Source organism: Anarrhichthys ocellatus, unplaced genomic scaffold (genome assembly GCF_004355925.1).
Source record: "Anarrhichthys ocellatus isolate YVR2014 unplaced genomic scaffold, GSC_Weel_1.0 scaffold5, whole genome shotgun sequence".
In the NCBI taxonomy this organism is placed as follows: domain Eukaryota; kingdom Metazoa; phylum Chordata; class Actinopteri; order Perciformes; family Anarhichadidae; genus Anarrhichthys; species Anarrhichthys ocellatus.
Genome location: NW_022280035.1, coordinates 3816001 through 3838169, shown reverse-complemented (window position 1 = coordinate 3838169; position 22169 = coordinate 3816001). Strand labels below are relative to the sequence as shown.

Here is a 22169-nt window from a genome sequence, read left to right as displayed (position 1 = left end):
GAGCGGCGGACGGAGGAAGGGGGAAAGCCAGGTGCAGAGTGCTCCTTTGTGACAAGATGAAATGAAGCAGTAAATTTCCTACACATGTTGGAGGGAGAGAATTAAGATAGTGGCTGAAACGGCGGTCAGAGGCCCCGCCAAGCAGTCAGGGATATTTCCAGAGCCAGAGGCAGGCCTCGCAGACTGTCAGACACAAGTCTGTTTTTCTAACCTTTTCCAATGTACCCAAAGCCTCCGGATCATTATATTCCACAATTTATATTAGTATTATTACAAAACCATATTTCACAATGTCATTTTTTTTGCTTACTATTATTATTCTTTCATTTACTTGACCGAGTGTTTTTCATGGCCTCCTGCCTGTGGGTCATAAAAGTTTGCTTTATTAAATCTATTGTAAAAATATGTGCGAGGTTGGGTTTCCACTGAGCTGAAGGTCAGCCGATATATACTTGTGCTGTACAATTCAAAAGCAACGTTCATAAAAATGAGGAAATATCACAAAGCGTGTCAGTAACTGGCGGTAGCATTTGAGGAGCGTGGCGTCTGACCGCCTGTTGAATTGGAGCCGAACCTATTTGTGTTGGAAGAGAGCAGCAGAACTCAACGTCTAGGGTTCATGTTTGATTTTTAGCTTTAGTGATAGCTTCAATATAACCCGTAGCAACAGCTGTGTTTTATGAGCATGAGTTGAAGCACAAGTTTTTATCTTCAGGGGACACACTGATGCTGTTAGAGGACAGGTTTACAATGTGTTCAAATGTCTTAAAACAATAGATGGGTGCCAATGTGGACATCTAAGCAGGTTTTGCTAGCTGTAATGGTTCCTCCTGTTCATACTGGCCAGTTTAAGACTCCTTCCTAATGTGCTCTCAGTGACACTGATGTCGGCATCTTCCAATTTTCCCTCTTTGTGTTTCTCTGGACAGTATTTTCTTGTTGAGCTACAGAAGGATGGAAACGAAAAGAGCGATTCAGCCTTCTTTGTGTTTACTGTGCCATTGACCGGGGCCCGTACGGTCCGTGTTTGTTTTGATAACCCGGGGCCGGGGGCGACAGCGGGCACCTCAATGTACTGCCAGTGGGCAGCACTGGGTCTAACGGCAGCAACTGCTGATCCGGTGTGGAGTCAAGCGGTCTGGGATCAGACCACTGAAGGGCCGTTTTGCGGAGATGCCGCCAGCTCTCCTCCGGGCGAAGTAGTCTCTCACGGACGGGGAGGACGAAACAAAAATACGAGTCGGCTTCTTGTTTCTGCCAGTTTATATTGAATCCAATAAACAAAGACAATAAACAAGGACCCTGTGACTTCAACCTGGCAAACCCCCGGGGCAGCTCTTCTCCTTCATCCCAGTGCTCATGTCGGCAGACTGGACACTACAGTCTTTGACATAACGTCAATACTGTAACCGTATCACATTCTGCTGCTGATGTTATTTCATTTAAAATTTTGGCCAGCTTTTACACATTTCACCTTTTAAGGGATCTGTAAAGTTTTTCCTGAGCCTCCTCAGTGGGCAAAATATGACAATGAACCCCAATGTGAATGTCTTTTGATTAAAAAAATAATAAAATCAATTTTTATTACTTAATATTTTTTTTAAAATTTAATTTTAAATGAATTATTTTTTTTATTTTTTATTTTTTTTACTTCTTTGTCTTCTTAACATAGAAATATGTCCAGGACTTCATCTTTCTACCTAAAGTCTGGTAAAACCTGAACCCTCAGAATATTATACTCTTTTTGTAAAAGACAAATATGTATATTGTTTATTGTATTGTAAAGGGACAAAAGTTTGGAGTTGACTTAGGGGGACGTGACAAGTGTCGGATAAAAACAAATTCAGCAAGCAGTTGGAGAAAAATCCCATTGTTTACATGTGGTGGGTGTTCCAGGTTTAGAGAGGAGTATGAAAGTGATGGTTGATTGAGTGCTGTGATCGGGGAATGACAGCGATGTGTGGGAAGTGGAGAAGCAGGGAACAGGAGAGTGTTTCCTTGTTTCAGGGCCATCCCTCCGCTGTCAAGTCCAATTAAGCCCAGAGTGAGACAGCCTCATAGAGGAGCTGAACGACCGGGCTCATCGGCCCTAAATGGGCCAGAGAGTGCTGACTGGAAGTGCGTTGTGTTTCTCGGTCCACCTTGTCTGGGTCTCCTCAGTATACGGGCCCCTCAACCATCATCATAACCGTAACAGACAACTCCTCTCAGGCTGTCATGCCAATCTCCAGTCTCTCTTTATCTTCCGGCCTCTGCTCTTGTTTATGTGTCACATTTCTTCAGGACTGATGAACTTCAGGGTTTGATCAATGCATCAGCCTGATGGTGAATATTAGCCTTATATTAAGTATTGGCTACCAGTCAGGCTGTATTGTCAATAATGTAATTTTACTAACTTCATTCTCTGCGTCTCAGTAGAAAGCTTTTAGTGCCCAATTCCGCTAAAAAACAAAGCAGTTTCAAAGGCTTTTGCATCCTGCCAACTATAAAATTCCAGAGAGAAAAAGTAATGTCTTGGCATAAAACCGGTGACATTTTAACATATTAAATATGGCATTAAATCTTGGCAATCTGTGTAAAGAGTTTAAAAACATAATATCAGCGAAGCTCTGGCATAGACCCAGTTTACATCAGTAACAGGTGAACCAACTAATTGCCACAGCTGTTGCTTAAGAGCTCTTGTGAAAGTAGAGATGGAACAAAAGAGATCATTTTAATTGTCTGTATTCTACCAAATGGCCACACAATCACACTCAGATTTTATAAGACTATATTTAACATTGTGATAAGCATGCTCATTATCTTTCTTCCAGAGATGAATGCGCATATGAATAACTTAATATCTTAATGCTAAGCTAACTGGCTGCATCTTTATATTTAACAAACATATAGGAGAGTGGTATTGATCTTCTCGTCAAGTAAATAGAGTATTTCCCAAAAAACCTGTTTGCTGCTCCTACATCCATCATCCTTCATCCTAACTGGATCCTGATTGTTTAACGTTTTGAAGGAACTGCTCTCACATCCTCGTGTATCTTCTCTCTGCAGATGTCGACGAGTGTGCAACTGAATACAACGGCGGCTGCGTCCACGAGTGCATCAACATCCCAGGAAATTACAGGTGCACATGCTATGATGGCTTCCGCTTGGCACATGATGGGCACAATTGTCTAGGTGAGTGTGTGTGTGTGTGTGTGTGTGTGTGTGTGTGTGTGTGTGTGTGTGTGTGTGTGCCCTCAACACAGTGTGTGCTGAACTAATTGTTTTACATACATTTTCCGCAACTGACTTAATTATGCAGGAAAACGGTGTTGTATAAGGGGCTTTTGTCAGGAAAACATGCATTAAACTGGGAATATCATATTTCAAACTCGGCGTGACAGAACCCATGTGGTTGCAATTCTGTTCTCTGCATGTGTAATGTCACATCGTGGATGGTAATATATGTTTCTGTGCTGAATTGAGCTCTTATTAGACTGCTGCATGAGATATTTCCTCATTTCACATAGCAGGTAGTTTCCAAATGTGTTTTCACAAAAGAAAAAAGGCGACTTTTTTTTTTTTTTTTTTTTTTTTATAAATAAGTCTGACGAAAAGTGGTGAATTTATGAAGAGCTTGACCCTGAGCTGAGAGCTCCGAGTGAGCCGTCAGCCAGCCGTACTTTCCCATGGTTTAATATTTCACCAGTGTGTCATTCATATTAACCTCTCAGAGAACGTATTACGCTTAACAGGTTATGAAATGAAGGGGGGGGGGAAAAACTCATCTTCCTACTGCTGGGAGCTGCTAAACATAGACCCCTCTTCCCCATGCTAACTTTCTGTCTTGTTGCTTCTCCCCCATTCACCCACCCTACATTACTTTGTTTTGTTGTGAAGGTCAGACCCCGCTGCTCCTCAGACATCACCTCTCTCAACCTCTCAACCTCTCAACCTAACAACCTTTCGCTGATACTTGATATTGAAAGCCGGCTAACCCTCGTAGCTGCTGTGAGCTGTTTGTTTTGTAGAAGAAAGCAACCGGCGACTTGCTACAGCGGATTTCGCATCGAGGTGAATGAAGTGATGACAGGAAAACTTCTCAGCACTTAACAGTGATTCACTGGGAAGGCGCTTTTGCATGTGGGCACACGAGGCAACGGACTCGTATCAGTTTACTGGATGGACTGCATTCAATGCCGGGATTAAAGTGGAATGGAACAAAAACTCACATCTTTTAGATCGATAATAAACCTGCACTGACTTGTCGATTCTCTCACTCTTACTGTATTTGTCTCTTTGTCTCTCTGAGCGTCTTCCTCCCTCGTGCACTTGTATCTCGGGGTAAAGCAGGGCTATTTTCCAAGCCATTTAGCAACGTTGTCGAGTTGTGCGTGGATCATTTGCTGTGCCGTGGATCAGCTCCTGCCTTGCGTGCAGCTGTGATTGCAATGTATGGTTGTGTGGCTGCTGCTGTTGCATCCAACAGATTTGCATCCATTGATAACTTTGATACACATTTTCATAATCAAACAGGAGAGAGCTTTCCACAATTTTTTTTTATTTTTTCCTGCAGACCTGTACACAAGGCGCAGAGACTTCCTGGTTGAGATCTGACTCAGAAATTCCCTCATAATCCTGTGAAGATAGCGATCAAATGACTTATTAAATGGTTGGATATTTTTTTTAATCGACGCATGGCTTAGCTGTCAAGTACAAATCCAACTCTTGCTTTGAGACCTGAAAGGGCTCTAAAGACATCTTTTCTCAGGAATTTAACTCCTTCTAATGCCTCCACTCTGCTCTGCTAAAGGAAATAATCCTCTGCACAAACACAAGAGAGAAGAGGAAGAGGTATAGCCGAGGTTTCATGTTTAAGGCCCCAGCTTCCTCTTCCAGGTTTAAGCTCCTTTCGGCCCCTGAGAAAAGATTAGTCCCCTTGGCCCTGGAGAGGAGAGCCTAAGCAGCTGGTTCCCAGACTAGGTCAGACCCTCAGAACCCTTATAGACCAGATGTGCCGAGGCTGCAGAGGAGGAGACATTCACCTGATCCTCAGAAGTTCAGTTTACAGATCTTTCAGGTGCTTCTCTTTGGATTCACCCCATGTTGTTTCTCCAAAAAGCTCAAGTGATTTTGTTTTATTTCGGCTGCTTTTCATGGTTACATCGCCGCATAAACTCTCGGTGGTGTCCATAACGGCTTGTTCTCAGCTCTCAGCTTTTCTTCAGCCAGTACAGCGCGCGCGCGCGCGTGTGTGTGTGTGTGTGTGTGTGTGTGTGTGTGTGTGTGTGTGTGTGTGTGTGTGTGTGTGTGTGTGTGAGAGAGAGATGGTCAGCTCAGGGACTCGAGTTAGGCCAATGCACGCTCATCCCTGTCGATGTCTTCTTTGTTTGTTCGCTGCGGCACGTGCCACACGGCCGCTTGTAATTGGATGTGTTGGCAGCATAATGACATCGGGCGGTGGCAGAAGGCGGCGGAGCGTGAAGCAGAATGCTGCCTAGTGCGCCTCACCCGGGATGCTCTGTTTTTTTTCCCCCGAGGTCTCCACCGACTGCCCTAAATCCCACCAAGATGTCAGGGAGTCAGCAAGGTGGAAGCAATGCAATATCACAGCACACTGCTCCTGTCTGTGCGGAGTGAGATGTCACTCACTGTATAATTTACCTCACAGGGAGCCATTGTACCCTCTCAAATCACACTGGAGAGAGGAAGTGAAGCATATAAGAACTTGATTACATCTTTTATGAATGTCACGACTATTATCTCGCAGAGGTAAGAGAGGGATGGTATTTAATCACCACACCTCCTTCATGGCGAGGCTGTAAAGGATCTTTAGAGTCTTAGGAAAAACAGAGGAATCAATGTCAATTTAATCCAAAACACACATCCTCTTTAGAATGAAAACCAGATGCAGGAAGGCTATTGGCTCCCCACTGTAGCACCACCGTCCCCACATTTATGACCTATGCGTTTTGGGTGAGGTCCTACAGAAACCCAAATACCCTCTTATCAGTAGCTTAATATCGCAAGCATCTGCGCAAATACTCCGGTTCTCCGCAACCACAAATCACAATGTTTCGCCCCGATGTGGAACTAAAAGACACAAGTGAAGATGTTTTCTTACGCTCCCCATAAAGTGGAAATGCCACAATCGCATGCGGCCTGAGTGTGACTCGCTGGGAGGAATACAAGCAGGATGAATGAAATGGACAGATGTTTGACAGAGGGCCACCGTGCTGTAAAGGAAACGCTTTCATCATTGCATGTTTACTCATATTCATCATGCGTCGTACATGTAGCCCCCATGTTGCCCAGAGAACAGATTTTTTGGGGGGGGTCTCAGATTTCTATTGACCAACACTGATTTGGTTTGTATTGATTCAGTAGTGCTCAATTCCCTGTGCAATCTATAGGGAAATGAACGCCCTTTTACTTTAACCTTCCCCAAAGACGTAACATGATCTATAACTCAAAAGTCGTTTCGGCTTTGAAATGGGCTTTTGAAGAATAGCGGTTAACGGTCATGTCAGTTAACACTGTTTGGTGTTTTGCTAATTGGCTTGCTAATTGTATCGTGACATTGTTTTTTTAAGAGATTCTTTTTGAGAATGTCCCTCAATCTTTCTGACAGAAAAGCTTAATCTGTCATCTGTCATCCACCACGAAGTCTCTTGAGTCCCCGCCTGGCCGAGCCCGTACCCCTGCTCTTGTAATCCTTTGGGATCACGTCGCAAGGTTGACTAATCAAACAGGAGGTTTCAGAGTGATGTATTATTGACCAGCTCTTGATGGGGAAAAGTAGTCATCAAAGAGCGTCACTCTGATTTGCCCCGCAGCGTTTGCTGCGCTCTTAAATGCATTCCTTTTAACTGCTTTGGCCACTCTTCCGAGGCAGTGATGAGAACGACCTCACCCTTCACTTGTGCAGAAAACATTTCATTCTAGTCGCTTTTTAACTCCCGGATATGTGGGATTGAGTCAGGGAAGTGATGATCTGGTTAACCCCGCTCCCATCATACCCAGAGGGGTTAAGGGTAGTAGAGACACTTCTTAGGCTTAGCACTAACCCTGCTCACTTCCCCGCTGTCTCCACAGTTAGCAGTCACTTTGATTGTTGTGACACGCACGGTTCGAGTTCGGACAAGAGAGTCTCTCCACAGTTCAGAGGAGAGGAGCTGGAGTGATGAGTTAAAGGACGGATTTGAGATTGGTGCATTAGCCTGCTCCTGAAGAGTGTATCCACACACACACACACTCTCTCTCTTCTCTCAGGATTGTTCCGTCCCATCCACCATGAAATGAACAATTCCAGCTGAGCCCACTGGCAGGGCTTTGGGGGAAACTCAAGCCTGAGATTGGGCTTAGGGATGTTGCAGACTGGGAGCCGTCAGCGCAGGGCCTCTCGTCTCCTTGGCATAAAGCTGTCCACCCAAACACTTATCCAGGGGTTTTGTTTTTAAAATACTTCCAGACTTGTTTTGGAGGAATGTAGAAATGCCTTTTAGCATGATCTTTTTTTTTTTCATTTGGAAAGAACTCAGTGAGAGATTAGACGTGGAGTCTAAGCATGTGCTTATTTACCCAAAAGGGTTACCTGGGAGACAGGCCCAAAGTCCAAAAGGTCTGAGTTCAATCAAAGCTGAATGAGTTTTGTGTATATATATTGGCATAAAAGTGATCCCTACCTGCTGATTCAAGAATAAAATACTCCAGTAAACAGAGATTTAAATCATGTTTACATAGCAGATGTGAGTCAGTTGTATTGAACAACACTGGGTCCGTCAGACAGAGAGCGCTGGAACTAATAAATTGTTCAAAGCTAAATACTGCAAGTGTCCTAATGAATAAACTTCCAGTTTGAAATGCTCTTCTTTGATTTAAGTGAGCGTGTGTTCTGCAGATGAAAGATCAGGACTTCCTGCAACATATCAATTTATGCAACCTCAGCAGACGTGTGTCAGAGTGAGGCTAGGTGTTTGTTAACACAAAGCCAGTTCCAGCGTATGTGAACTCAGTTGCCCCCCCCCCCCCCCCCATACCGGGTTCAAACCTGGCGCCTTTGCTCGCTGCTCATGCAAGTCGGGTTGAAGAAATGCGGCGTGTCATTGAACTCTCAGCAGCGACCGAGACAAAGAGGAAATCCTGTAATCCTGTTTTAAAATAAGAGAGGATCTTGTTTTAATTGGAGCTGGCTGTGTATGCGCCACTCTCCTTCCGCACTGACACTGGCTTCCGTCAAGCCACGCCGGTGCCTGTTCATCTACCAGAGCAACATGGTCGCCTCCTGCAGTCCACCAGCTGTTTTGCTCCCTGTCGCTGCACATGGCTCCGATTTTCTGCCTTATTAAATAGTGTGTGCCTGTAAACGAAATGCCCAAAGAGGCCAGTGTCCGTCCACTCACCTCCTCGTCTGGTCTGTCTGGACCACAGAGACAGTTCTGTCTGATCCAGGCAGAAGCCGAGCAGTGGGATGGATGCATGGACAGCTTTGATGACAGACGGTGGTAGTTTTTCACTCTTCCCCCCCTGGCAAAACCCCCCCCCCCCCCCTCTGGGTCAGCAATAAATGCCCCCAAAGTCGCTGAACCTTAAAAAATATGTGAGCAAAGGAGTTGAGTGTTTCTCCAAAATAAGGGTTTAGGAGTTTCTGTAAGGCAACCACCATGTTTACATGACTCTAAAGCTTTGCGCAAGGCCAAATGTTATATATACAGTCAAGGCTATCTGAGGAACCAGCGGACATGGCCTCCGCAAACACAACCAATCTCTTAATCTCTCTCCGTTTGAACCTTCCTTTTCCCTTCGACTCCTCGGATGAAGCAGGGATAGAGCCGAGACGAGTCTCATTTTTCAGAAGTGAGGCAGCCCTTTTAACTTGATTAAGTCGGGTTTTTTTCCGTTCTCTCAAGAGAATAAAAAAAACAAAAAAAAAAACCTAAGACCAAATAACATGAGCACTTCTCCTGGCCATGCCAGAACCCCTTTCCGCTTGGAAATATTTGCTTTGGACGCCAGCCTCACCCAGCACACAACATAGGCAATTATGGGAGCTATTTAAACAGGAGAGATCTTCTGACAGGCGACGCCTCATTTGGAGGGATGAAGGAATCAGGAAATGAAACCTTCATTGATGCGCTGTAGGTATGGAAAGAGAATTCCCCCAGGCCCTCTGAGGCTGGCTGCATTTCTCATGGGCATTTTTATGCATGTGCCGAGTTCTGTTGTATTTGTGTAGCCTTTTTACATTTTTGGTGTGTGTGTCAGTGAGAGAGAGAGACTTTATGTGTGTGTTAGGATGTTTTCTCGTGGAGTTTGGCTTTTTTTGGTGCCTGCTACAGTTTATCTGTAAAGGTGCGGCTGTGGGTGGTTGGCAGCTTCCGTCAGCTCAAAGGTCTTCTCTCTGTTGCTGCCACTTTCATGATGGGGAGATGAGACCATGCGGTCAACACCAAGGCAGCCACACAGTTTGAATGAAAGCCCGTCCAACTATTTTCTAAACTGTCCTTCTTTTACTCTGATATAAAGTCTAACTTTACTGATTTTTATTTTTCTATGAATGCACTGCTTTACTTAGCTGCAGAGTGATGCTTTTCCCCCCAACAACCTCAGCTGACAGGGCACATAGTTTTCAGAGGAACGAGACAGTGTTGCTGATGGAATGTGAGAACAGGACAGCAGACTTTGCAAGTCGGCGAAGGTCATGAGTGCTACCTGCCTCTGACCTACTTAACAACCCCAAAGATGTCTGCCTTGCCAGGTGCCACTTTGTGAGCACAGTCTGTGTGTGTTTATGCATTTGGTGAATCCTCATGTCCCTTCGTTTCTATGTGGGGGGAAAAAAGAAAGAAAGAAGAGGACAGAGTGAAGTTTAATTTCAATCTCTGCCGGGCCAAGAATTCCCCAGAAAGGAAACTTAATCTAGACGCCTTCTCAGACTGGACAAATAGACAGTAAATTAGTTTCGCATGACGGTTTATTAAAAGAAAACCTTGTGTATACAGCAGATTATTGATGCATCGAGCAGAGGGATGGATAATGTTCCAGTGTGGTGGGTAGTGAGGGACAGAGCCCGGGTCTCCGGGGGAAGAGTTACCTCCAGAGCCAGAGTACAGTCACGCACAGGGGGAGGCCTGCAGCACGGCAGACAAACAAAAGCATTAAAACAAATGTAAAAGAAGATGACATCGTGCAAGATCTTTCATGTTGAAAATAAACAAATGTATCAAAAGATTTATAGATGTTCCGCCGCTGTTCATTTGTTTTGTTTTGTTGAGTCACACAATGGGTTGGGGGAAAAGAAACTAGTTTCGTGCCATTAGGAGAGAACAGCTGGATGTGCACAATTCATTATCGGTGGAAATGAAGTCAGCAACTCTCATTCGTGGTCAGTTTCCCATTTCTTGCCCTGAGGCAGGACGAGGCCTCAGGCGACACCTTTGTAAATGCTCTGCCTTTGTATGCACTTGAGGAGGGTTCACATGGTTGCTTGTTACCCTCCTGCTTCCCCCCCCCCCCCCCCCCCCTCCACCTCCTTCCTCCCTCTCCCTGCATTCCTCCCGTCATGGGGCTGACAGACACTCGTCATCAGCGGGTACTCTGGCCCAGGTGGATCAGGTTTCCCACTTGCCTGGAGATTATGCTGCATGTGCATTTTTACGGCTTAGTGCTGCACAGTTGGAGGTTTTCAGTGCAACTCAGTGTGCCGCCATGTCAGATAACCATTAAGATAGACACGGCCTCCTCAAACGGCTTAAGACAAGCTCCTCTGGCTTTTCATAATATCCAAACACTTCTTTTTGTGCCTTGTGTTTTACTTTTGTATGACATCTCACTCAAAGCACAACCTCTCTGGTTATTGTGTTTGATTTTGGAAGTGAGTCATTTCTAAATCATTATTTAAAACACTTTAAATTAAAAATAAATGTATTCTAGGTGTGAAAAAGCAGTTTTTTTTAACTTGAATGTTTTCAGTCAAATTGTAATACACCATTTATTTTTCTTTATCAAACACAGTCGGGTTTCATGAATTGTATCATATTCAGTGATGGATTGTTACCAAGTACATTTACTCAAGTATTACAACATTTGAGGTAGTGAGGTATTTGAGTATTTCCTTCCTCTAGATATATATAGCTATATATTTTACTACATTTACTTGAGAGATTTGCTTACTAATTATTTGAAAGATTAGGATTTAACATACGAAACATATAATGAACATATGAAATAAAATATTTTACAGATCAAACTACCCAACATGTAGTTAAAACTTTCTCTTCCTTAACCAACTGCAGCCGTAGAATTCTGCTTGACACGTTAATGCACCACTTATAATAATCAAATAATATAATCGTATAATACTCATTCAAGGGCCATTTTTTGTACTTTTACTTTTGATACTTTGAGTACATTTTGTTGATAATACATACATCCTCTTAAGTGACATTTCAGTGCCTTTAACTTGTAACAGAGTATTTTTGTACACTTTATGCTCTTTCAGAATTAGTGTTGGTCCAGAGAAGATCTTTCATAAACAATTACTTTTGCTCTATGTATCGCGTATGTTTGTTCCTACCGTCTCCGTTTGTCATTCCGAGTTACTTGTCCATTTAATGGGTTATGATTTGATCCCAGACGACCTTCCGACAAACGGTAATCTGTGTCGTATTTGTTCTGTCTCATTAATTTTGTTTTGTGCGTGTTTTCTCCTGGCAGATGTGGATGAGTGCTCAGAAGGCAACGGTGGATGCCAACAGATTTGTGTCAACATGATGGGCAGCTACGAGTGCCGCTGCAGAGAAGGATTCCTCCTGAGTGACAACCAGCATACCTGTATCCAAAGGCCTAAAGGTTAATCTCACACACACACACACACACACACGCTTTGATGCTTTATGGGAAATAGCACATCTACCATTGAACAACACATATGTTGTTCAATGGTAGGTGTCTCCAGTCTGAGGGGGAAAAGAAAAAAAAGAAGAAGAAAGGGAATAAATCTCTTTGTTTTTCTCCCACCCTTTCAAATTGAGCCAATCTAGTGCTTGGCAGCATTTTAAGGTAGCAGTGGTATGAGAGTGGCCTTCGGGGGACTGTGAGCAGAGAAAACAATTAAAGGTGTAGCCTGGGGCAGACACACCTCTTGTTTATGGAGCATTCCTGTGGGATGGAGACGTGACAGGAGAAGGTACAGAGCCAACCTGCTCTGAGGCTTACTCAACAGACAGCAAGGCGCACTGTGGATATGCAGATGTTCACAACGTCACAGCTGTATGTAAAGCAAAGCAAAGGAAAATATCTCTATTGTGCATATTGTCTTGTCGCAGACAATGTAGAATTTGAAAAGTCTGAAACAACAGCACAGAGGTTGTCGTCTGTTACAGATGGGGTTCAGTATCTTGCCCGAGGACACTTCAGGGATCGAAGATGTCTGATTAGAGACTGCTCGGCTGTCGCTGTACGTATCGCTAAATCGTGGAATGGCTCGAGCATTTTTCACAAAACCTGTTGATGTACAGAGTTTAATTCTGAGTCCTTTCCATTCGTGGTGCCAAAGACATTTTTGGTGAATCACTTAAGAGTTATTTTCCCGATTGAATCTTATTATCATCATACGTACAAACTAAAAGCCAACCTACAATGCTTTCAAACAATGATAACACTACAGTGTACTTTTCCAATGTCTGAAAGTCAGGCCGTTGACTGGCAGCTGAGAGCCGGCATTGCTAGGAGACGGACTGTTGAATTTCTGCGGCGAGCTGCTGTCTGGAGCGCGTTAGTAGCGATGAAACGATGATACAAAACGTTATTTCCCCCTTTTTTGAAATGGGACTGCCCTTTTTTTCCGACAGCCCATTATTCTGAAACCCTAATAGTCTGAAATAATGTTGCACTGCACCGAAAGCCCGACGTGGACTGAAAGCGAATCCTCTTTTGTTCCCAATAGACTGGTAGAATATATTGTTCTAACATATTAAAATCCTTATTTCAGTTTGAAATAAGGATTTTATTTAGGCATAGATGTTAGTCTATGCCATTGTCATAGACTAACAATGGCAGGCTGTGAGACATCCGTACTAATTATTATACAGACTTTAAAAGGAGAGATATTTTGTTGCTGGAGATTTAGATAATTGGGACTTTCACTCCCAAAATAAAAATCGAATTGATTGTGTTCCCTGTGCTGTTCTGTGTCGTGCAGTTACTTTTCTTCTTGTTTGTTTCGCTGTACATGTGGCACAGCGTTGCCTGCTTCTGTTCTTTGTTTGGCAGGTTTATCCACGGATCAGAACAGCAACATCGGAGGAAATAAACAGCTGTTATCACTATCACAGAAACGCATTTATTCAAGGAGTAATTAATCAGCTGTCCACCGACTCCTCGGCTCTGGGACTGTGTTGTAGATCTTTTGCTTCCTGGGCGTTTGCAGCACTTGTCATTCACAAAGCCCTCTCCGTCTCTGCCCTCCTCTCTTTTGTATGATAACTGCTCGTTGCTGGGAGTCATTAGACTGTGATGATCCTAAGTCCCCTGGATGGTGAACCGAGGATCTTGGAAGTCTGCTTTATGAGATCAGCCTGGCCTTGAACTGTCAATGTTTACATTTCATAAACGCAGTGTTATTAGAGTGGAGTGAAAAGCTGGTTCTTGTGTTTCAAAGCGCTACTGCTATATCTGTCAGAGGCAGACTGTGAGCACCGGTCCAGTCTCTCCAATCCCCCCCCCCCCCCCGTCTCTCGTTCACTTCCTCTGTCTTTTCTTTCTTGATAAATGCCCTCAGTTCCTGTTAATCTTCCATTTCCATATTAAATTTGTCTTTATTGCCTCCAGATGAGACCCATTTGGAGCAAGAGATTAAAGCTGCCATAAATCTTCAAACTTCCTTCACTCCGCCGCTCTGTCATTGTTTCATTATTTTTTGAAAGACTAACAGACAGAGCAACTACTCGTCTGCTTATTATTACTGCTCTTATTACAGCAGTGTGTGTCTGAGGGAACATGGAGGTAGTGAGGAAGAGACTCGCCCAGTTATTGGACAATCACCCTGCAGAATTGCTGCAAATATCACTTTCCTTGCTTACTGAAAAAAATATATGTACAAGTGGCTCAGAGGGAGGGGGGAAATTAAAACTGATTTAATCTTCCAGCCAAGTCGCTTCAAATGCAACGCTCCATCCATTCTGCAAAGGCCCCTCTTAAAGAGCAACGCCTGGAGTGCAGTTTGCTCATGAGCATTATTGTTCTCATTAAAAAGACATCAGCTTTCCATTTCTTTCATTAATGGTTCAAGTGTTCCTTGGGCAACTTCTGCAAGTCTTTCTGGGGACAGTGGAGAGCATGGTCAGTGCAGTGTAGCGCTGGTAGGAAGCCCTTGTTAAGCAGTGAGCTTGTGCCAATTAGGCAGCAGGGGTCTGCCAGCCTCTCAGCTAACGACAAGGCTGCTGCTGGCCTGTCTCTTATTAGACCTGCCCCTGCCCCCCTGAGCAGGAATAACTCCGGCCAAATGAAGGCTCCATCGTCTAGCTGGCCAAAATGTAACAGTTCATTTATTCTCCCCAATCATTTCTCCCCGTCAAGAAATAAAGCCTGTGAAAGGCCAGCCAAGGTGCTCAGTGGTTGATAGGAATGCCATTTAGGTCAAGAAGGGTCCCGCTGCTGTGCGTTTGATTTATCGTCTCTTTTTATATAGGGGGATAACAGGGACGTACTATGTGTGCGTGAGACGGGATCCAGCACATTGGAATTCTGGAAATCCAAGCTCAGTCAACCCATAATGTTAGTCCTGTGCATCATCCGGTTGGGCAATTACCTTAAGTGTGCACTTATGGGCTGTTATGCAAGTCACATATTGTAACTTTTGTATTCTGTCAGATTGTCAGCTCAAAAACACACCAAATATGTGATTTGAAATTTGAATCTTCAGCTCTGCAGAATTGCTTGAGAGACAGCACAGCTGAACAAGTTGAACTAGCTCAAGTTAAATGAAAAGAAGTTGAGTGCTCTGGATCAAACTTCCTGTCACACTGCCAATGACTACGGCACGAGTGTGGCTGGCTTTGTGTGGAAGGAAGGATAACGTCCATGTCTCGTATAACATTTTTTTAAACAGAAAAATGACGTTTAAAGAAAAAACCATAACTGTGTACAATAGTACAGTTCAATGTGGGCCACTTCATGTTGAAATCATTCTTGCCAAAACATTTACTTATTTTACCATATTGGAAAGAATAATAGAACACTTTCCTCCAATGTTTTTTTTTTTTTCATCAGTCACCTGACTGTGGATACAAGCATTGCTCTTTTTCTCTACAGTAGGCCTCGTCTTTCCAGGAAATGTTTACTTTGTCAAAGAAAACCTCTTCCTGTGTTTACAACTTTCATTCGCTTCCCTCTCTGCTCTCTCATTTTCATTTAATCCGGCTGGAGGCTCATTCGGACGCATTTTTGAAATGCCATTTTGATGCAGACCGTGGCATGTCCACTTCAGGATATGGGTTTTTTCTGTGCTGGCCAGAACTGCAGCAGCGCAAGCAATTTTCCAATAAATATGATCAAATCCATAATAAATGTTTGCATCATATTCTCAGTTGGCTTTGCTCGTCGGCTGTCACATTCCTCCTGTATGAAATCAGACATGGAGTCATCGAACCCTGTTTTATTGATGTTTTGTTGCTGTCGTAAACGGATAAACTAACTTACTTTCTTTGAATGTGATGTCCATTGTAGCAGACTGTTTGCACATTTTAATTTCATGAAGTAATGCGCTGCTCAAGGGCCAGTTTCCATCATTCCAATGATGCAACGTTTAATACTGAAAACTCAAATATATTTTAGCTGTTTGTATTCGCGAAAGGAAAAAGTATGGGTTGTTGTGTATGCTCGTGTCTTGTGCTGCGTGGATGTCCCGCTGTGCAGAAGCTGACACGGTTCTTACATGTTCCCCATGTTGGTTCTCAGCAGGCCTGCCTGCCTGTCTGTGCATTGGCCACAGAACTGTTTTTACAAGTGCAGAAGTCGCTGCTCCATTGCTCTGCAGCCCAACCGTGTAACCAGGCTCTTTTCCTTTTCCGGGGAAGTGGAGCGAAGGGAACGCCTGGTGCTCCCATTGCTGCCTATTAAGTCTCTCCCGTTAGCCCAGCAGCAGAGATGAAGACACCCGGGACACTTTACTGTCCCACTTGTCTTTCTCTGTCCACCCCTCATATGTTCTGTTCTTACTTTCCCTCCGTCTCTTTCCGACATTATCTTCCCTCTTTGGCCAGACTTTACTATGTCCTCCCCACCCGCCTCTCCCCACCCTTGAACAAATATACATCAGTGGCTCGGGCTGGAGCAAATGTTGGCTGCCTTGCCACTGAATTCCCCAGACGGGCATCCCTTTTTGCTCGTAGGTTTGTTGAAGGCCATCACTAAGCTGGCCGGCCCAGCACGATGCTGCGGACTGCCTGAGTGCCAGTGGGGTTTTTCCACTAACACTTGGCTGTCATGGCTTTAACCAGAGGGCCAGACTGAGCCCTGCAGAGACAGATGCCTTCTTCAGCTGCCTCTCCCTTTTTGACTTTTGGAAAGAATGTGATTCTGTAATAACACACCGCACCTCATATCTTTTGTCTTTATAAAGAGAGCTGTGCTGTGCTGCCGTGTTGTCTGTTCTGCTGGCGGGATGCATGGCTCCTTAGGGACTGCACAGGGAGGTGACCTTGATAGGATGGGAGGAGGAGTGAAGGCGAGAGTGGCACGTCCCCAGCAGGTGCTGCACAACTGTCTGTGACACAGATGGGCAGACGCACACAACCTGCATACATTATGCAAATACACCCGTGTGTCAACGCAAACGCATATTCTGATTTACTAGCAGTATCACTTTCAACTGTACACACCGATTAGAAAACTATGGTTTTTGGAGCATATGGTACCGATATAGTGTGTGCTTTGTTCTCAGGAGCACAGTACACTAATACAGTTGAACATTGAGCGCTTTGGCAATGACATCTTTCTGTCCAGAATGCCCTCTGCTGTCTTTTCCATCCTCCGCTTTCGGCACTTTCAGTGGCTCCTCTCAGAGGAAAGGGAGTGAAATGAGCAGCCTCAACGAGGCCTTGGGGAGCTGGAGCAAATCAGCGCTTGCACAACAGACCAAACAGTAGCACTTGGATGGATTCTCTATGAACGGAGTCGTTGGGGAAGAGTTACTCCCCTTGACAGACCGACTGCCCCGTTGCTCTCTCTGACCATCTGCGTCGCAGCACAGCTCGACTCAACTCAATCCGGTTCAGCTCCTTTGCCATTCTCCTTTTCATGCGCTGACATTTTTATCCTCCTATTAAAACTTTTAAGGGCCCATTATCTAAGAGGAAGGAATGCTGCTTTAATAGTGTGGTGGCTCCATGCTTAGGCCCCTTCTTTTCAATTTGTAACCAACCAACACTAGCTTCTTAATGTTCTCCAGCCAGCGTCGAGCAAAGCAGGGACCGTCTCCCCTCTGAGACGTATGACAGCATCTCAGCGTGGACCGCGAGCCCTCTTTTCTCTACCCTAAGCACTCAGAGCAGACCATAAACCCTTGGCATGCCGTCCACTACTTCAGCCCCATTGTTTCAGTCTCTCCACTACATGGTTCTCAGGTTTAAGAGAGCTTGCAGCTCTGCGGTGAAGAACTTGTGGCCTCCTTGGATCTTTTGTTCCAGGATCTTGTACGTCTGCATTTTAGCTGGAGCACCCATGTTAACTTCTTTTGCGCAGTTCCACCTGTGATGTTAAAACGTCCTGCTGTTGAAAGTTTACTGTTGCTTCTTTTCTTGGTAGGGAGAGTTTAGCTCAGGAGGGCAGACCTACAGAGCCTGAAGGTCCTTTGTGCATCATACAGATGCTTTCATGTCAGAAGATATGTTTTCAGTTGTTTTTTGTGCAGTGTAGTAAGAGCTGGTATGCGGCTTGTTAATTCCTCACAAAAGGGAAGTTCTCCTTGCTGCTGTCGCGCTGCTTGTTCTTGGGGGATTGTTGGCTCTCTGTTAATGAAAGAGTGGATCTGTTGTACATGAACAGTGTCATGAGATAACTTCTGTGGTGAGTTGGCGCTATATATATATATATATATATATATATTTATAAAAATAAAAATAAATAAATTGACTTGACAAGCGATGGAGTTAAAATTTTAACGCCACTGGCTGAAATAGTGATTTGAGCTCCAATCAATCTCTCTCCACACCCTCAGGAGTCGCCATCATCAGTAAATCTTTATTTGCTTTCACCTTCTCTGTTGTCCTGACCTGCTGGTTTTCAAAAAGGTGGCTGTGTGTTGTGACCATGCACTTAATGCAATGTCCTGGAGGTGCTGCGGCAGATCTCACATATTAAGTTGAAGTTCCACCGACTTAATGACAGAAATTGATTTTGCTTCAAGAGATCAAAGAATAATTTGCTGTGGGCACTTTATCCCCAAGGTTCATGCTGGTGTTCTCTTTAGGTAAGAATAGAAAAGTGAGCGCTCAAAATGCTCAACATGACCTCAGTGGGTCACATTAAAATAATTAGAACAAAGAATGGAAACAGTCTGTACAAAAACAGACGTGTAAAAACACGGTTTTATTGCAAGTTTTTTATGGAATAAACAAACAATCTTTATACTAATATAAATGAGCTATGAGCGTGGTATCAATCTTTTCATCGAACTCTCAGCAAGAAAGCAGTTGTGAACATGTTTTCCAAAATGCCAAACTCTTTCTTTAACATACAGGTTATTATTGAGCGAACTGAACAACAAAGGGATTTATTGGCTTCTGGCAACAACATGAGCTCTTAGTGGTGGGTGCAGAGGTCACGGCCTCTCTTGGTGAGGATAAAGTTGTGGCTCCTTTGCAGAGGGAACACTCCCACTTGTTTTCTTGGTCAATTGCAGTGTTCCCTTTTTTTTTTTTTTTTTAACCACAAGTGCAGTAGTTTTGATGACGCCCGTCTGTGTTGAGCTGTGTGAAAACTCATATCCAGTCTGGTAGCTAGCTATTTGAAAAGGCTCCCTCTCAATTCCAAGACTTTGGACTGTCCAGGTCTGTGCCGATAAAGCTGTGATCGTTTTTATTAGTTCCTACATATAGTTATGTTTTATGGGTCAGCGGATTGTTTTAGTGGATCGGGGTGCATATGATCTAGTATCTCTCTCTCCCCCCCCCCCCCCCCCCCATCTCATTAGCTTTCCCATCCACCTCCTTATGAAAGGATGTTTTTCTTTCTGCTTCCCATCATTTAGTAATGGTAAAAACTGGAGGCCTTTGGCAGCCAGTTAGAGGGAACTGCACACGGTGGATGATAGCTGGGCCTGGCCTGGAGAAAAGGGCCATTGTGTCAACACGTTGGCTTTTATTGGTCTTCAGAGAGATGAAGGCCCAGGTTCTGGCCCCAGTCCGTTAATGATGGATGGCTCTGTAGCATTTGAGGGAAAGGGGCTACATAGAAATAAAGGGGGAGTGAAGTGAGTTTTGGGATGCACAATACAACCTTAGTTCGTAATCTTTTGGGGGTTACTTAGCTGGAAATTCAATCCTCTGTTGTGTTCATAGATGTCTGTTTCTTGCTCTGGCCGAGGAAAGGGACCACTGAATTCCACATCCTACTTAAATATCCATACGCCTCGCTGTGAAATTTGCAGCACTTTACAGCAGCTGCTCTGTTGACGCTCATTCACGGTCACTTCACTCAGTCCTGCCATGTTTTTTTTTTTTCTTTTTCTTGCCTTCAGAGCTGAAACGCTGGCCCCGTGTTTGTTCAGTGCTGAGTCTTTGTTAAGCAGGGATGGCTGTCGCTGCAGTGTCTGATAGTTCACCCTGTCTGCAACAACGACGGGAGCTCAGGCAGCAAAGTGTGAGAGGATTGTAGGACCTGGTGACACTTGTTGACAGACTTAAAGTGATGGAAAGTATTTAACCAGGGGGGTCATCAAACCCGAACATCGTCAGCTACTTGAAATAAAGTAAGATTAGAGTAGATTTCAGCTACAAGTGGAAAAACATACAAGGGCAGGTTGAGTTCTGGGCAAAAGATGTGGAAAACAAGAAGGCATAATTAAATGAGGTTATGGTGGCAGGAGTAATAGTACATAAATAAGTAATTAAAGGGAAAATTTGCCACCTTTTTTATATGGATGTGCAATCAGTGTTGATGGTAAATGTAGTGAATGAATTCCTCAGTGCGTGCTGTATTGACCAAGAAAGTTTACAGCTGCAAACTGCATCCAGTGACGTCATTTGATTTGACAGTGAAGTAGCTGGAGGCGGGGAAGAACCAAAGGCTGTTTCACTTTGTACTTCTTTGGTAGCCAAGGGGTGTGCTCAGGACGCCGCTCAAAAACACGTGTCGCAAACTAGCTACATTTTCAACAGCGAAAATGGCATCACAAAATACGAGTGCAGAAGATGTTATGGACGAGGATACATTTTACAGTGTTGACTCGGATGTTCAACCGTATTTATTCAAGCCAGAATATTCAGCCAAAGAGATGCAGCGGGGCCGAGGCTACGGCTGATGGGGACCCTCCAGAATCGGTACTGCTGCGAGCAAACACCGACTGGTGGTGTCTTACCTCCAATTGCTCTCAAATGCCGACAGAAACGGAAATCATTGTGTTGTGTGTTGTGTCAGCGTGGGCAATTTATGTTGGATGCTGACGCCGACGCCAACCCTGAGAGTGTGTGTTACTATACGTGGAAGTTTTCTTTGCAAAATGCTGAGTAAATTTGAGTTGGGCTGTTATTGTGAAAGGTAAAAACGGAGGGAGTGAAGCTGTAATGCGCTGCTGTTGACAATGTGGAAAATAAGAAATAGTATAGTTGTTGCCTTCTTGGTTCGCATTGGTTCGGACTACGGTGCATCTGTGTTGTTTTATTACCTGCATAAGTAGGCTACAGGCATAGCTCATAACCGTCAGCTACACTACGTTTTGGCTGGGCATCAGTAGTTTGAGCGCAATGCATCTTGGTACATGTAGTCAAGGCCGACACGGTTCCAGCAGCTCTCAGCTTTCTCTCTCAATATAGCATGCACTTAGGAATTTATTGCTTCAATTGACTACATCTACCATCAACACTGATTGGACATCCACATAACCGATGCAGATTTTTCCCTTTACATTTGGACTTTAGGGGAAGAGCGTGCAAGGTTATATGAGCTTAACCAGGTGTTGATACTTATGTCAAACACATATGCAAATGCTTACATTTATAGCAAAATGAAAAAAAAGTTGGCTAATTAAGAAAGTTAGACCTCCAAACACCCTTCATGGACACATCAGGTTTAATGAGACATTAATGGAGATGTCTTCTTGCTCACTGACTCCCTGTTCGCCAGAAGAGAAGGAAACGGAGAGAGATGTGTTTGGTTTTTAATGAGCCATTGAGCTGGGGTTTGTCGCTGCATCTGTAGCGGCGGCAAGGTTTCACAACTAAATCAGTCTTCTCCCCGCGAAGGCAGCCGCGTTATCACAGTACAGAGCAAAGCAGAGGGAGCACTGCGTCCGTTTGTGTAATAATTCATGACGTGAGGGTCTTAAGTCATGGACATGCATGATTGGTGTCTTTTGTACCTCTTCATGAAGCATTTATACAGCACGCGGAAATTATGCATCTTATGTTTGTCAGTAAAGCTTTGATTTATGAAAGCCTTTTTTTTTTTTTTTTTCCTTCAATGTCTCCTTTTGTGCTTTTAGAGGTTTGACACATTCTTACTGAAGTGCTTCAACCTTGATGAAAGTGAGCGCTGACCCTTTATTGTAGTGCAATCCTCTTTTGATCTGAGTCTCTGCTAAGAGAATTTAACCGAGGAGTTGTTTCTTCCAGTGTGTTCCTCCTTTCTTTTCTTTATGGGGGGATTACCTCAATAAAATTACAGGTCTACGGGATCAGCTCCTGCTGGGAGGTTTATCCTTTCAGTAGGCAGCCTCCTCTTTATAGCCTGAACCGAGTGAGCATGTTCCAACAAGTGCTTGAATCTTTGTGAAGGGGTACTGGGCATGTCAGTCACCAGCAGTAGGCATATATGTGACTCAGGGTCAGGAAGCCTGACAGGAATTTGAGCATTTTCACTCCTCAAATAAGCTTTGTGACATCTAATTTCAAACCAAACTCTAAGTTTACTGAATGGTCTTTGGCTTTAAAAACTCTCTCTCTCTCTCTCTCTCTCTCTCTCTCTCTCTCTCT

General features: G+C 44.1%; 1 protein-coding gene across 2 annotated transcripts in view; it reads left to right on the top strand.

Moving 5' to 3' along the window:
* The window catches only part of scube3 (signal peptide, CUB domain, EGF-like 3), a 66934-nt gene that overhangs the window by 16477 nt on the left and 28288 nt on the right, over window positions 1–22169 (top strand). For both annotated transcript variants that reach the window (XM_031844555.1, XM_031844554.1), the window contains exons 3-4: window positions 3049–3174; window positions 11695–11829. In XM_031844555.1, coding sequence (XP_031700415.1) covers window positions 3049–3174; window positions 11695–11829 — 261 coding nt within the window. The remainder of the gene's footprint in view (window positions 1–3048; window positions 3175–11694; window positions 11830–22169) is intronic.